Source organism: Pseudorca crassidens, chromosome 18 (genome assembly GCF_039906515.1).
Source record: "Pseudorca crassidens isolate mPseCra1 chromosome 18, mPseCra1.hap1, whole genome shotgun sequence".
Lineage (NCBI taxonomy): Eukaryota > Metazoa > Chordata > Mammalia > Artiodactyla > Delphinidae > Pseudorca > Pseudorca crassidens.
Genome location: NC_090313.1, coordinates 72827593 through 72844801, shown reverse-complemented (window position 1 = coordinate 72844801; position 17209 = coordinate 72827593). Strand labels below are relative to the sequence as shown.

Below are 17209 nucleotides of genomic sequence, written 5' to 3'. Positions count from 1 at the left end.
CCTCACACCAGTCAGAATGGCCATCATCAAAAAATCTACAAACAATAAATGCTGGAGAGAGTGTGGAGAAAAGGGAACACTCTTGCATTGTTGGTGGGAACGTAAATTGATACAGCCACTGTGGAGAACAGTATGGAGCTTCCTTAAAGTACTAAAAGTAGAACTACCATACGACACAGGTATCCCACTACTGGGCATATACCCTGAGAACACGATAATTCAAAAAGAGTCATGGACCACAGTGTTCATTGCAGCTTTATTTACAATAGCCAGGACGTGGAAGCAACCTAAGTGTCCATCAACAGATGAATGGATAAAGAAGATGTGGCACATATAACAGTGGAATATTACTCAGCCATAAAACGAAACGAAATTGAGTTATTTGTAGTGAAGTGGATGGACCTAGAGTCTGTCATACAGAGTGAAGTAAGTCAGAAAGAGAAAAACAAATACTGTATGCTAACACATATATGTGGAATCTAAAAAAAAAAAAATGGTTATGAAGAACCTAGGGGCAGGACAGGAATAAAGATGCAGACATAGAGAATGGACTTGAGGACATGGGGTGTGGGAAGGGTAAGCTGGGACGAATGAGAGAGTGGCATGGACATATATACACTACCAAATGTAAAATAGATAGCTAGTGGGAAGCAGCCGCATAGCACAGGGAGATCAGCTCGGTGCTTTGTGATGACTTAGCGGGGTGGGATAGGGAGGGTGAGAGGGAGATGCAAGAGGGAGGAGATATGGGGATATATGTATATGTATAGCTGATTCACTTTGTTATAAAGCAGAAACTAACAGACCATTGTAAAGCAATTATACTCTAATAAAGATGTTAAAAAAAGAAGATTAAAGGTGGTAAAGACAATATAAAATTAAACATTTTAATACTGAAAAAAAAAAAGTGGCAGCCCCGAGTGGGACCCAGGCTTTGTGACTTTAGGGACCACACGAGTGACCTCTAAGGTCTCTAAAGGCAGCTGTATCACTGACCAAAGGACACAAGCTGCTTGAGCTCAGCGCAGCAGCAGCCCTCTGGCGAGGAGGGGTGTGTGTGCACGCAGCTGTGGATGGAAGGTGTGTCAGAGGTCCTGCATGGGGAGAGCGACAGGCCTGAGCCAGAGTGGGGGTTAGGTTTCTGGACGTATTCTGGAAATCCAGAGAAGAGCCCGTTTTCTTAGAGTTGGGAGAATTTCGTTCAATTCCAGGCAGACTGTGTTGTACCAGGGCCCATGGTGACTTGATAGAAGAGGCAGGAATGATTGAATGGCTGATCTAATGCCACGTCACTAGACACTTCTATGAGCACATCCCTTGGACAATAAAGAATTTTTTAAAATTTTGCATCACCCAGACAAAATCACAACTTCAAAACAAACAAAACAGAAGCATGAGAATGAGAGGAAGCAGGGGAGAGCTTTGATATTAATAGATTTTCAAACTGTTGGAGCGTCAGGTATTAGATCCCATCAGACATGGAACATTATTCAACTAAATAAAAGGGAATGTTCTCTCTAGTTTTCTGGAACTGGGAGATGGATCTTCTCTCAGTCCTGAGGCTGCAGTTTCGTGTCTCTAATGAGGTGTAAGAATGGATGTGATGCAGTTGCTTAGCGGCTGCTACAGTTATCACTTTGGGGCTTGTTTACTCACTAGGTGCTTCACCGCAAATGGCAGATTTGTAAGGGACTCCCGCCCTTTGGAGTTCTTACTGTGTCCATAGATCAATGGAAATCCTGGGTGTCCAGTGCCCCCAGCAGTGTCATCAGGGCTCTTCTGGCTCTCTATCTGTGTCTATCCAGGACAGGGTACATTGGTTTCTTACCTTTTCCATTTGTTGACTTCTCCAGTAAAGGATTTTTTGACCATCAGAAAGATCTGAAGGCCCCCGTGACCCAACCTCTGGGTTCTCTGCAGGGGACAGACCAAAGGCTGGTCATTCCAGGGTTCTCAGTGGTACCAGCTGAATCGTGAGATCCTATTGGTTTGAACGAGGCTTCAAGGCTGATTTTTAGGAGGAACTCTATGAGAACCAGATCAGGAAAGATCCAGATGAAGAATCCAAGGAAGGAATTTGGATAAAAGGCCAAATGTAATTTGAAAATTGCATCTTTGCTTTTACCTATACAGTTTGAATTACCTTAGGCCAGTGGTTCTCAAACTTGAGTACGTATCAGAATCACCTGGGGGGCTGTTAAAACTCTTGCTGGGCCCGCCCTCAGCGTTTTTAATTCCTTAGGTCCAAGGAAGGCATTAACATTTGCATTTTCAACAAGTTCCTTGGTGATTCTGATGTGACCCCCGGTCCAGGGGCCACACCTTGAGAACCAGTACATTAGACCGTGGACTCTTAGAGCTTAAGTGGATCTCAGTTACTCTGTATTAGTCTCTTAGTTTAACTGGTAAGGAAACTAAGTCCAGAGAGATTGCTTTGCCAGTGACAAACAGCAGGTTAATGTCAGGTGGGGGACGAAATCCTTCCTGCTCTATTGCATTGCTCTCCTCTTTTGGGTCTTCTTGTGTTGTGTTTCCATGGATGTACATGTTGATTGTTCTGATCTAGGCTGTAAACTTGAGAACACTTGCTGTTTGCTTTAATGCAGGCATCTCTCTTTTTATTGTGCTTCACAGACACTGTGGGGTTTTTTGTTTTTCTTTGTTTTACAAATTGAAGGTTTGCAGCAGCCCTGCATTGTCGGATGATGGTTAGCATTTTTTAGCAATAACATATTTTTAAATTAAGGTAGGTACCTTGTTTTTTCGACATAATGCTATTGCACATACAGTGGACTACAGTATAGCATAAACATCACTTTTATGTGTACTGGGAAACAAAAACATTCCTGTGAGTTGCTTTATCTGGTATTTGCTTCATCGTGGTGGTGCGGAACTGAAGCCACGCTATTTCTGAGGTGTGCCTGTAGAGTCGAAGAGGTAATACACCTGGTTTTAGAGTCGTACTGACCAGGCTGTGAATCCTGGCTTTGCTACTCTGTAGCTGGGTGACCCTGGGCAAGTTATTCAACTTCTCCAAGATTCAGTTTCTCATCTGAAACATGAGACTAATTGTGGTAGGTCGAATAATGACCTCCAAAGGTGTTCACATCCTAATCTCGGGAACATGTGAATGGGTTATGTTACATGGCAAGGAGGAATCAAGGTTGCTAACCAGCTGAATTTAAGTTCAATTTAAGAGATGATTCTGGATTATCTGGGTGGGACCCAACGTAATCACAAGGATCCTTCAAATGTGGAAGAAGGAGGCAGAAGAGTTGGTGTCGCAAAGAAGACATGATCAGACATTGCTGGTTTTGAGGTTGGAAGGGTCCACAAGCCAAGGAATGCAGGCGATCTCTAGAAGCTGGGAAAAGCAAGGAGACAGAAGCGATGCATCTCCAGAAGGAATGCAGCCATGTGGACACCTTCATTTTGGCCCAATGAGACCGATCCCAGACTTCTGACCTCCAGATAATCAATTTGTCTTGTTTTAAGCCACTGAGCTTGTGGCGAGTTGTCCCAGCAGCCCCAGGAAACGCATGCAGTCACCATGTGTGCTCACAGGATTGCTTGAGTTTAAAGGAGACCAAGGGTGTAAGACACCAGCACGGGCGTGAGGACTGAGCCCTGCACAAGGCCATTGCTCCAGCAACCTGCTGTCCGCAGCGCTCACTTTTCGATTCCAAGAAGCGCTTTGGCGTAACCGGGAACAGGAATCCTGCCAAGGCGAATCCATGAAGAAAGTGGGTCTCCGAGCGGCTCCACCGAGGAGGGGAGTGGATGGTTTCCGAACACGTGTCCGCTTTACACTCACCGCTGTCTGTTTCTGACGTCTTATCAGGTAAAGGTCAGTGGAATTATCAATGGGGTTTGTGCTGTGCGCGACAGTGATGATTAATTCGGGGTTTCGGGTAATTTTCAGACTGCGCGGCAGTAGCGTGTCTTCTGACGGTTCCCCTTGTGTGTTTATCCTACAGCCAGAACTGTGTGGATGCGTACCCCACCTTCCTCGTCACGCTCTGGAGCGCCGGGCTTCTCTGCAGCCAAGGTAACCCAGGCTTCTCCTGCGTGTTCTCTTTCTGAAACGTGATGCATCACCAGGAGCTTCGAGGGCAGGCTTTTTGCTGAAAAGGCTTCGCCTGACCTCCAGCTCCAATCCATGAAGCCCTGGAGAGGCGAGACCCTCCGGAGGCTGTGTTTCAGCGGTCGGGGCGCCCGCGCGGAGCCCTGCGGTAATGCATCGCTAATGCTGGCCCCCTGGTGGCTGGTGGAGAGTGGCTGCGCTGACAAGGGTGGTTTATGGCTAAATGTGACTCAGAATCCTTAAGCCGCGTTAGCTCAGATGCAAGGGCATTCTAAATGAGGGCGCCCGAGGGGTCTATTCTGGGCCAGCTGTCACTTGGCTGTCCTGCCAGTCGGCTTCTGCATGGTGATCCTTCTTCTGTCCAGGTCTCCAGCCTCCCCGGTTCTTAGCAGCCCACCGTCTTGACTTCAGCACGTTGACCCCCAGAGTTGATTTAAAATTAAATGGAAACCTGAGTGGTGGTTTTTTTTTTTTTCTTTTTGGCCGTGCCACGCGGCATGTGGGCTCTAGTTCCCAGACCAGGGATCGAACCCGCGCCCCCTTCATTGGAAGCACAGAGTCTTCCACTGGACCGCCAGGGAAGTCCCTGTGTGGTATTTTTGGTCCCCTTTGGAGACTGGCCCTGTGTCTGGTGAAGGCTCGGCATGACCTGGCCGGCTTCCATGCTGTGGCCCAGCAGTGCATGACAAAAGGCCACTAGCGTCCTCTGATAAATGATTTCATCCTTATTGCCTTCACTCATTCTATAAAGTAGGTAAAGTAGATATTATTTCCCCCTGTTACCTTTGAGGACCCTCAGGGACATAAAGTGACTTTATGACAGGTTCAGGGACATAAAGTGACTTTTTCAAGGTTGCTTAGCTGGTGAATAACAGAGCCAGGATGGGAGCCCAGGTCTTTCAGGCTAAATCCTGGATTTTTCACAAGTATCCTCTTACTTTATTTATTTCCATAAAAATATACATTGAACACCTACTATGTGCCAAGCCCTGTCCCTGGATACACAGCGATAAATAAAACAGAGATGGTGGTGAAGCACACAGCAGTTGGCGAGATGGACCATAGAAAATAAATGAATGGATAAATTTTTGCCAAGAGTGAGACATGCCATGAAGGAAAAGAATAAGGTGCAGTGAGAGAGAAGAGAGGTGAGGGATGGTAGCAGAAACCACTTCAGGAATATCATGTGCGCTGTAAGGCTGTCAGTAAGCTCACTCTTTATTTCCCACTTTCTGTCCTCAGTTAAATAAGAAACATGTCTGGCCTCACTTGAAAAGTCAAGTCAAACTACACTTAGAGTAGGAGAGATGCTTCCTTTTATGTCTTAGACGATACTTGATACAGGTGAATCTGGAGTTGTTCTGGTTAGTTAAATACAAAGGGAGTTGGAAGGGGTTTCAGGGTGCTGGAAATATGCATTTTCTGCCAAAGCAAGTGTTGGCATTGCTGGGAGACAGAAGTGTCAGTCACCCCTGTTCAATAATCATCACTCCCTATGAATATGGTAGATTGTAGAATTTTTTAGGTGAAAGGAGCCCCAGCCCAAACCCATCACTTTACAGAGCAGGAACCCAAACCCCAGGGGAACTTGCTCAAACCTGAGAATTTTAGACCCTGGATTTGAATCCACGACACCTCTCCTGGTGTTCCAAGCAGCCCAGGTCCACACCAGAGGTGGGCGCCGTTCCCTGCATATGGGCAAGGGGTTCAGCCACTTTGCACCCTGGTTTCTTTTAGGTTATATTCACCTTAGCTCCCAGTGAAAGAGAGATGGGTCGGTGAGTTAGAGCAGAGCGACCCGGAAGGGACCAACCAGGAAAGACTTTGTCCAAGGCAAATTGTGAATTGTGACAATTTTGTGACCTTCAGAGAGGAGAGGATCGGAGACCAGAGTACCCGGTATGCCTCGGGCAGTACGTGACGCATAAAAAGTGCTTGGTTAATGCACTTAATTTGGTATTTGAATAACGCTGGGGGGTTTTCACAGAGCTTTTATACCCATACTTCTGTTTCACCTGCATATTAATTCCTGATAGGTAGGAAAGCTGTAATCAGCCCTTTGTCCAGATGTGGAATGAGTTAAGCATTAGCTCCAGATCGTAATAGTCCTGGTGGGGCTGGGTTTCCTAACTCTCAGCTCCAAGCGTTCAGGACTCCATGGGGTTATTTGGCTGGAATGCAAAGGGCATTTCTTTCCCCAGAGATCTTTCCTGAACTGTAGCAATTGTTCAGAAAAGGTTGCACGTTGCAATTCCTGGAGGCCCACAGGTGAAGGGCGTACTTTGAAGAGAACCAGCTTCAGAGCAGGGCTCTGGGTTCAAGTCCAGCTCTCCTCCCAAACACACACACACACACACACACACACACACACACACACTTACAAGCTGACAGTCTTACACAAGCCCCTTGGCCAATGGAGCCCATGTTTCCACATCTGGAAATAGAAAAGATGGTATCAATCATGTGAAAAGGATTCAAATTAGATGAAGGGTTTGAAAAGACTTTGTAAACTACACCGTGATGCCAATACAGGGTAACATGACTATTATTCTTATTATTTTTATGTGAACATAATTTTTTATTTCTCTGAGATAAATGCCCAAGTGTACAGTTGCTGTACCATATGGTAATTCCATGTTTAGTTTTGTAGGAAATTCTTGAAGTCTTTACCAGACTGTAACATTTCACATTCCCACCAGCAATATGTAGCCTCATCAGTGTTTGGTGTCATCGTTATTTTTTGTTAGCCATTCTGATAGGTGTGTAGTGATGTCTCATTATCGTTTTAATTTGTGCTTCCTTATAATGTCTAATGAGAGTAATCTTCATGTGCTTTTTTTTTTTTTTTTTTTGCCATTTGTACATCCCCTTTGCTGAAATACCTTTCATGTCTTTTGTTAAATTTCTAACTAGATTGTTTTGTTTTATTTTTTCTGTTGAGTTTTTTTTTTAACATCTTTATTGGAGTATAATTGCTTTACAATGGTGTGTTAGTTTCTGCTTTATAACAAAGTGAATCAGCTATACATATACATACATCCCCATGTCCCCTCCCTCTTGTGTCTCCCTCCCACCCTCCCTATCCCACCCCTCTAGGTGGTCACAAAGCACTGAACTGATGTCCCGGTGCTATGCGGCTGCTTCCCACTAGCTATCTATTTTACATTTGGTAGTGTATATATGTCCATGCCACTCTCTCACTTCGTCCCAGCTTACCCTTCCCCCTCCCCATGTCCTCAAGTCCATTCTCTACATCTGCATCTTTATTCCTGTCCTGCCCCTAGGTTCTTCAGAACCTTTTTTTTTTTATTCCATATACACGTGTTAGCATGCGGTATTTGTTTTTCTGTTTCTGACTTACTTCGCAACATGACTATTATTAAAGATCTCAGGTTTCTTCCAGCTGCAGGCTCTTTGCTGAACTTCACATCGGCCCCAACTGGCAGAAGCTGAGGCCTCTGCTCAGTTTCGTGACCAACATTGATTGCATAATGACTGTATTAATACTGGGTTAACTTAGCATGCTTTGGTGTCAGCGACGCTAACGCAAGGTGTTTTCCTTTCTCCACTTAGTTCCTGCGGCTTTTGCTGGACTGATGTACCTGGTTGTGAGGCAAAAGTACTTTGTTGGCTACCTGGGGGAGAGAACGCAGAGGTAGGCCATTGGGACTGTTTAAGAACCGTGCAGGGAGTCGTACTTTTCCAGCTGGAAGAGTGGTCATTCACAACAGTATTCCGTCTACCATTTAAGGCCCTGTGGGACCACTCAGGGTGGGAGGGCGGAGGCCGACTAGGACCCCTCGTCCTTTTCTCCTTGAGCTTTGCTGGTTCTGAAATACAGCTGGGGCCCTCGACTAGTTTTCCCATTTAAAAATTCCCCCACACGGTGCTGGGCTCACAAAGGATGCTTTAACGCATTCTTTGCAACCCCACACCCTCTACTCCCACCCTGCAGAGTCTGGGGCTTGAATGACGGTCTCTGTCTGGCTTCCCAAAGCCTCCAGTGAGTGAAACATTTCATTGTTTGCCTAGAGAAACGAGAACTAAAGCTTGCACCTTGTGATGAGTTCCCTTGAGTAACAGATCATCCGGGGACCAGCGGAAAGAATGTTGAGAAAGTAAGATGCACTAGCAGGCATCAGACGGAGCCAGTGGATAGAGTCACCACTGCGCTGCTTACAGATGTCGCCCAAAGCGGCAATTGTACTTTCCCTAGACCTGGGTTGGGAAGGCTGGATTTTAGTAAAATAAATGATAATGCTTGAAGAAGAAATGTTTGAGTTACAATTTCCACCAGTTCCTGAGCGATCAGAATTCCTGATGGGCTCTGAAGGCTGGGAAGATGCTCTGGGAGCTCCGCCCACACGCTGACCCCAGCCTCCGGCTCCATGTCTCTCCCTTGTCTGGCTTCACTTCTCTCTGTCTCTCACAATAGCGCCCCCTCTAGTGGATAAGGGACTCTCCATTCAGAAAGCCTCCTTCAGCGGTGACAAAGGCAGTGCCATCCCAGAAGGTCACCAGGTGAAAGCACTGCTTCTGGGGAACCCCGGGGGCCTGCGAAGCTGAGTGACTTCCGGTGGTTGGATGGTCAGCTGCAGCTGGAGAGGAATGGTGGTACCCCCAGCAAGTCTCCTCCAAGCTCACCTCCCCCTCATTCCTCTCTAGCGGCGTTTTTGTTTATCCTCTAAAACCACGACTCCATTACCTCGCACATCCTTATCAACGCTGTCCTCAGTGATATTCTTTATTCTTCTTTATCCTGGAAAACCGCTATTCTGCCTTTCCCCAGAGGTTTACCTGTCGTCCAGAGTCGAAGGGGGCAGAGTAACTATCAATGAAATGAGGGGCTCTGCTCTCCCGGCTGGCTCCCCCCGAAGCCCCGTCTTCCTCCCCCAAAGTCCCAGGAATTCAGCCCAGTCACTGGTCTCCTCTTTATCCGTCACCACTTGCCTGAGATCTTAAAGTTGCTTTAATTTTTAAATTTTTTTGGCCATGCCACGTGGCTTGCGGGATCTTAGTTCCCCGACCAGGGATTGAACCCGGGGCCACGGCAGTGAAAGCATGGAGCCCTAACCGCTGGACCACCAGGGAATTCCCTTAAAGTTGCTTTAATTCCAAGACACTCTGTGGGACATGACAAAATATGTCCGCTTACCCACAGGCTCTTTTCATTTCCAAGGTAGTCACTACTAGGGAATGAACAAGAATACACAACAGGACAATAGACTTAAAAATGGACGCGTCTCTGGACCTCATTGAAATGAGGCCTGTGCGCTTAAATCCCTCCCATCAGGTGGTGGGAAGAAGATCCCATCGCCCCTTAGCCCACTGTCTGTGCCAGTGCTGGACCCTTCTCACCACCCCTGCACATGCGTTACTAGTCATCATCGTGCTCCTTCCCGCCAAGACCTAGCACGGCCTCACAATACTGTCTCAACACAGTGTTCTGGGCAGTTGTCATCAGCAGAAACGAGACACACTAGATGAAGTGTCTGATCCTAATTTAGACCAAAATATAGCCTGAGGGCCTCTGTGGTCATGTCAAGGGGATTTTTTTTTTTTTTTTGCTGTGCCGTGGGGCATGCAGGATCTTAGTTTCCCGACCAGCGATCGAACCCATGCCCCCTGCATTGGGAGCGCAGAGTCTTAACCGCTGGGCTGCCAGGGAAGTCCCCAGGTCAAGGGGATTTTTAATTCTGCCTTCTAGAAACTGCTTGCTAATCCCTCTTCTGCTGTAGACTCCTCTCCTTCCCCCGTCCTTCTGTCCCTGGGCTGTGTCACCCTTGGACTCTGCAGATGCCTTAATACCCTCCAGACCTGCTTTAGTTCTTGGCCTCACCAGCACGTGGAGGTTACTGCTCAGTGAGATCCTTCCCCAGAACCTTCTCCCTTGGGCTCTAGATCATCTTTTGGCTCTGACCCCTGCAGAAGTTCCAGTGTCATTTTTGGTCCAGTGGGTGGGTAAGTCACTCCTCGCCTTCCGGCTTCAGGCTGCCCTGCAAGAATTTTACATCTGTCTCCTTTACTCCTCCTAGAAGTTATGGCTCTTATTCTCAGTCCTTCTCCTTACACGGTGACCCCTTTCTCCCTGTCCTGATTAGGTCGTCAGTAGCATCCTTAACGACACTGCAGTGTAGGGTGAATTTTAGTTTCTTCCCCTTTCCTTCTGAGCTACTATCTGGGCCCAAACTCAATGGCAGTTGGCCTGATGTTACAAGACTATGTGCCTTTTACCACCTGACTGGCATCTAGGCTGCTCTGTCTGCTTGTCCCTCAGAGCCCTGTTCCCTGGTGGAGCTCCCACTACGTTCCTCTTTGCAATTTGAAGTTCTCAGCTCAGAGCTGGTTGGGCAAAGATTGGCTGCGACTCGAGGCCTGTGAGTTCGGTTACCCAAGCCCACCTTCTCCTCATTGCCTACGCCCCCCTCGTTCACTCAGCATCATTCAGGACCTTTACTGACCACCTGCTCTGAGCAGGTACTGTGTCAGTTGTGAGGTGATAACAGTAAGCATGGCAGAGACCTGGGAATCTCCCAGAGTCAGGGGCACCGTGCAAGACCCCAAATATTGAGCTTACAGAAATGATAATGGACACAGTTTTCAAAAGCCCATCTCCAAGCTTGAGACTTAAAAATGCAGTGAATGAAGGGCTGGACGGGGGGGCCCCCCGTTCACACGTAGCCCTGCACGTGACAGCGTGCTGAGTTCTTGTCTGGGAAGAGTTAAAGCACCATAGGCCCATCTCCTTAGGGGAGCTATGCCTCGAATCCTTAGAAACTTCCTACCCAAATCAAGAACACCACTGTTTCATCAGGAGGTACTCCCGTTTCATCCTTCACCACAGATTTATCTTGAGCAGGTTCTGAAATAGCTTCACAAATCACTTTTCCTTGTTTCTGTAATGAGCATATGGTGGCCTCATTCGTGTGAGAAATCTGAGTCACAATAGTTGACTTTTAACAATTTAATTTCTCTGAAGCCTCTGTTCTCTGGCTGAAAAATAGACTCGTTTGCTTTATTTTCAGTTCCTTATCAGCATTAGCAGGTAATTCTCTGTATTTGTCTTTGAGGACCGCCATAACACAGTGCCACAGACTGGGGGGCTTAAACAACAGATACGCGTTTTCTCACAGTTCTGGAGGCTGGAAGTCCAAGACGAAGATGTCAGGGGCGTTGGTTTCCTCTGAGGCCTCTCTCCTTGGCTTGCAGACGGCTGTCTTCTCCCTTTGTCCTCAGTGGTCTTCCCTCTGTGCATGTCTGTGTCTTCACCTCTTTTTATAAGAACACCAGTTATGGTGAGTTAGGGTCCACCCCAGTGACCTCGTTTGACCTTAATTTCCTCTCTTTAAAGACCCTCTTTCTAAATAGTCATTCTGCGGTATGACGTGAATGCGGGAGATACAGTTCAGCTCGCTTTTCTTTTGGGACCAAACTTTTTTTTCCCCAACAAAGAGCTAGAATGTGTCCCTTCCTGAGCAGGACCGTGAACAGGAAACCAAAGACAGGGGAACACAGCCGGCTAAAAAGGAGCAGGGTGCTGGCAGCGGGCGGTGCCTCCCAGACTTTACTGGGCCCGGGAGTCACAGAGGGAGCTCGTCAGTGGCGCAGGTTCTGACCCAGTGGATCTGGGGAGGGACCTGGGATTCTGCATTTCCAACAGGTGTCTGTGCTGCTGGTGCACGGGACACTGTGGGCAGCGAGGACGTTCATGCTCAACTGTGGAATGATTTTCAAATGCTCGACACAGGAATATTAGGAGATGCATTATAAACCTTTGGGGTCCCTTTCAAAACGATAAAATTTCTAACGTCGAGCCTGTGGATGCCACATTCTGTTCTCTGATTGTAGCAAACGAGGGCCAAGCAGCATTAAGGCGTCTGTTTAGCTGAGCTGGCTGATCTCGGGGAGCACTCCTGATTGCCAAGGGGCCCCTCGCCGGGGTCTTTACTAACAGCCTTAGAGACTCACTTGGCTGGACTTTCCACATGTGCCGGTGCTGCACAGATGGACCAGCCACAGCCGTCACAGGAGGATGCTGCAGGGGAGAGAGGAAGCCAGGGCAGCCCCTATGCACAGCTAGGTGGTCACATGTCACTGGGGAGACGCCTCCTGACCCCAGCTGATGCTCTGTCCAAGCGGCTTAGGATTTTGAGCCTCTGAGAGAAGGCGAGGAAACGTCTCCCTCCCCTGATTCACTTCAATTGTAAGGGCCTGCCTTCCAGTGCTGGGGGTTGGCTCTCATTAGTGCGAACATGAGTTATTCCCAGGCAGCTCAGGAGACTAGATCGAGCCCTCGGATGCCAACGCACCGCTTAGATGCCACCAGGCTTCTTGGCTCATTTAAACCATCTTCTCACACAGAGGCCCTGAAAGCCCTGCATGCTACACGCTGGCCAGCACAGCTCCCACAGGCGCTCCTGGAGAGGGTCTCAGGCAGCCCATGGGTTCCTAGTCCCCGGTCAGAACCCCGCTGACCAGCAGAAGCCACCACCCTCACGCCGTCCAGGAGCTGGCGTGCCGATGGCACTGAGAAGCCGGAGAGCAGAGCCCTAATGGTGATGGGCGTGAGGCTCTCTTAGCTCGGTTTTGAAATAGATTCAATGACTAATAGTAGCTAAGACACTTCCATCCTTCATAGAAAGTAAATGGAGCATTCTTGAGTAAAAGGAGCTGTATTTAAAGCCCGTGTACCTCAACGTGATGGCGTTTCTTGTTAACTTGGTATCATTTGTGCTGCCTCTACAGTTTCTCTCCCTTTTTTTCCAGCACACGTGGCTACATATTTGGGAAACGCATCATCCTGTTCCTGTTCCTCATGTCCCTGGCTGGGATACTCAACTATTTCCTCGTCCTCCTTTTCGGAAGTGACTTTGAAAACTACATGAAGACGATCGCCACCACCATCTCCCCCTTCCTCCTCATCCCCTAACTGAATTCCGGGTGGGTGTGCTCAGCTAATCAGTCCCTAGAAGCCGTCCTAACTCAACCCTTTAAACGACGCTGTAAATCTGCTGACCCTCTGGGCTTTGCAGCTTGAGCGAACCTCACTTTTCCTGGAAGAGAATATCTTCATGTCAGCTCCGCCCTGGAACGTGACGGTGGCACCAGATTTGCTCTTCAGATCCCGTCTGTGTGTTTCTTCCTTATCCTGCTTTCCGAAGATGTGTTGTGACCCGATTTATGTTTTCCTAAAATAAAATGCAGACACATATGCGAGGCTGGTGGTTGAGTTTTACGTGGGTAAATTGCTACAGTTGAATAACTGCGTTGTTTTCCTTGACCTTAATGATGATGATAAAAAAATACGCTGTCTTCACACACACACACACACACACACACACACACACACACACACACACACCTGGAAGGTCACCAGTGGTCAAGTGTGATTATCTCTGGGTGAAGAGATTTGGAGTAAGTGTTAATCTCTTATTTATATTTTCATGTATTATTTGAAAATTTTTAAGTGGCAAAAAAATACCACGAAACAAAGAAAGAGACAGGACACAACTGAAGACTGCCTTTTCCAGGTTGGTCTGGTGTTGCCCCTGACCCCCAGCACAGCACCCTGTGCACGTCTCAACCGCAGCAAATCCATATCGCAACGTCAAGGTGTTTTTAGTATGTGCCGCCCATCCCCACTAAATCGTCAGCTCTTGAATGTCCCTGTTTATTTTGCTTTTCCTGTGCCAAGCTTAGAGGCTGGCACATAGCAGGCACCCAATGGCTCAGACTATTTGGGAACTCAGAAAAAGTCCTGTACAGTGACGTATTGTAGGGGACAGTAGGCGTGAGTCGTATGAGATCAAGACTTTTTTCTAACAGTTTTAATGAGATAAATAAATTGGGGATAAATGCAAAAACAAACAAACAATCCTTCCTATGGACAAACAGACTTCCTTAAGAACCTTTTGTTTCCTTGAGAATCTTTTGTTGAATGTGTGCCCCCTACCCACACCCCACGAGAACTAGGTTGGTACCTTTATGTGCTAGCCTCGTGCCCAGCACTCTTTGTATCATTCAGTTTAAAATGTGCTGTAACTCAGTGTCAGAGCCTAGGATGATGCCAGACCCATCGTGGGGGTCCCCAAATATTAGCAGAACAAATGAATAAGTAAGTGCATGAGTTCATGGTCACTGGCTGGTAATACTTCATAAAGTATGTGTGTGGAGCCATTTCCCGTATCAGGTACAGATTCGTAATTGTCCAACCACTGTCACACCTGCTGTCCCTTGACAGAAAAAGCACAATTTGGAAGACAGCAGGGTGTGCTCAGGAGTCTAGGACACCCAATGGAGAGAACCCAGCTCATCGGGACTGAGCTCTCAGTTGAGGTGACCAGCAGTAGATGAGCCCCCTTTACCCCCAGCCGAGTTGCATCATGGTCACCATCACAGGGAGGATGGGGCTGGATGGGGGCCAACTCTCCCCCCGGCTCTCTCCTGTTGGGAGCAGAGTGGACGGGCACGTGGAGTCTGGCCTCAGTGATGTCTGCATCAACGTGTTGCATGCGTGATGCTCCAGGCAAGCAGGTCTCTCAGTTCACGGGAACAGTCCTCACGGGGTCACGGTTTCCTAGCCTGTCTGAGGGTCCGGGCTGAAGACCCCACATCCAGCAGGAGCCAGTTGCCTCAGTGGAGTTGCTTCTGCTCTCAGCTCTCGGGGCGGGAGCAGGACTCAGTATCCTAGCCGGGCCTTTCTTTTCATCTTGGTGACAGGAAAGGTCACGGCAAGCTGCAGGATGCAAGTGGCCCCTGCGCCTACCTCAGCCTCGGCTGGTTCAGAGGATGGTAGGGTGAGAAATCATCCCAGTTTGCCTGGGACCAAGGGCTTTCCTGGAAGGTGGGGCTTTTGTTTTTAAAACTGGGACAGCCCTGGGAAACCAAGAAGAGTCGGTCACCCTAAGGGTGGGCTAGGCCATAATATGCCCAGTGGAGCCTGGGGGCACCTTATCCCAGAGGCCAAACTGGCCATGGGGCCTGCAGCGGGCAGGAGAGGAAGCAATGTGGTGGCCCATCAGAGGAGGCTCTGCAGGCCGTGGCCTGGGCAGGGCGGAGGCACCAGGGGGATGAGACGTGGGTAGAGCAGCCTTCCTCCACATTGTGAAGAAGGGGCGCTCAGGCGCAGAGCTCCTGCGTGAGGGACCCCGCCCCTAATAGGAGGCAGCGGTGCACAGTGACCAAACTCTCTGCAGAGTTCCGGCCTCGGCTGGACCCCTGCTCTGTCACGTCCTCAGTTCTGTGCCGTCTTCCCATGTGCTAAACTGGGCTAATAACTGTGCCAGCTTTACGGGGTGTTGCGAGGAATAATGAGATAAAGCAACTGAATAAGTTTACCATATAATAAGTGCTGAAGATTATTATTGCTATATTTATTATATTCATTATTGCTACATTCGTTTTCTGTTGCTGCAGAATGAAATTCCACGCACTTCGACGTTTAAAGTCAAGTGCATTGACTATTACAGGCGTCGCGCTGCCGGCTCTAACGCAGTGCGCTCCTCCCAGACTGCTCCGGGGCTCCCTTCATCCTTTCATTCAGTGTCTGTGGTCATCTCTTCCCAGAGCCCCCAAGACCGCCGCACTGCGCCTGCATAGAAGCCCATCCTTCCTCCGCCTCACCCCCTGTCCTCCTGCCTTCCCGCTTTTCTTGTCCGTACCCATCACCACCAGAAATCAGACCACTTATTTACCCCTTCCCTGGTTTATTCTTTGCCTCCTACACTGGAATATAAGCTTCCAAAGGGCAGGGACACTGCCTCTATTGTTTATTGCTCTACCCCAGAGCAATAAATACCCCAGAGCAACACCCCTATTGTTTTTTGGTTTTGTTTCTGTTTTTTCTTTGCTGTACGCAGGCCTCTCGCTGTTGTGGCCTCTCCCATTGCGGAGCACAGGCTCTGGATGCGCAGGCTCAGCGGCCATGGCTCACGGGCCCAGCCGCTCCGCGGCATGTGGGATCTTCCCGGACCGGGGCACGAACCCGTGTCCCCTGCATCGGCAGGCGGACGCTCAACCACTGCGCCACCAGGGAAGTGCGCCCCCCCCCCATTGTTTATTGCCGAGAACAGTGCTGGAGCATGATCAGTGCTCAAGAGACGCTTGTGAGCCAATAACAGAATAGACTGGGTGGTGAGGTTGTATCTCCTGGTTTATATGATGTGTGGTGGTGAGACAGGCCTGGGACCTGGACCCTTTGCTGCGGTGCTGCAGTGCTTGCACGTGGACACACCTCTCCTCCAGCTACAAAATAGAGAGAAACTGTATGGGACTAAAAATAACTGTGTGCATGCGCAGTTGGGGCAAATTCTGGACCCAGAAGATACAGAGACCAAAAAAACAAAACAAACTCAACCGCCACTTTTGAAGAGCCCGGAGCAAAAGCAGGGTATTGAGCCTTCCCCCTGCACACACCACCACCTAAGGGGTGGGCAAACTCCCTAAGCCACCCTTCCGGCCCGACCCCTGGACACACCTCACTCTCACCCCCTGTAAGAAACAAGCCTGCCCCGCCTCGGGAACGAACAAGCAAGGGAACCTGTTGTTTGTTCTCCCTCCCCGCTGCTGCAGCAGGGGCCCCGGTAAAGCCTTGCCTGAATTTCTTGTCTGGCCTCTAGTCAATTTCTATTGACTGCGCAAGGCGAGGAGCCTGGGTCGGGAACAGTGAGGGCTGTGGTGGTGATATCTGAAGGACTATAAGTTCGGACAGGGAGCCTAACGGATGTTCTCAAGTTTTACTAAGCAAAGCTCCAGCTACGGAGCTGTTAAAAGTTGCAAATCCCTCAGTGCCACCCCCAGAGATATGATTTGGTAGGTCATGAACAGGGCCCAGGAATTCACCTTCTTATTCAGATTCTCAGGGTTTTCCTGATGTGAGTGGTTGCAGACTACCTTTTCAGGAACCCTTTGCTCTAGAGCTGCGCCCCCCAATACGATAGCCACACGTGGCTATGGAGCCCTTGAACTTGGCTTGTCGGAATGGAGATGGGCTGTAAATGGAAAACGTACACCGGAGTTTGAAGACGTAATATAAAAAATGTAAAATATCCCATTAAGAATGTTTTTATATTGATTACACATCCAAATGATAATCTTGCGGATACGTTGTGTTAAACAAAATGCATT

The 17209-nt window shown here is 48.6% G+C and overlaps 1 protein-coding gene across 1 annotated transcript in view; it reads left to right on the top strand.

Moving 5' to 3' along the window:
* The window catches only part of ALOX5AP (arachidonate 5-lipoxygenase activating protein), a 30569-nt gene extending 17269 nt beyond the window's left edge, over nucleotides 1–13300 (top strand). Inside the window, exons 3-5 of the mRNA XM_067713523.1 lie at nucleotides 3978–4048; nucleotides 7658–7739; nucleotides 12851–13300. Coding sequence (XP_067569624.1) covers nucleotides 3978–4048; nucleotides 7658–7739; nucleotides 12851–13013 — 316 coding nt within the window. The 3' untranslated portion in view covers nucleotides 13014–13300. The remainder of the gene's footprint in view (nucleotides 1–3977; nucleotides 4049–7657; nucleotides 7740–12850) is intronic.
* The last annotated feature ends 3909 nt before the right edge of the window (nucleotides 13301–17209 follow it).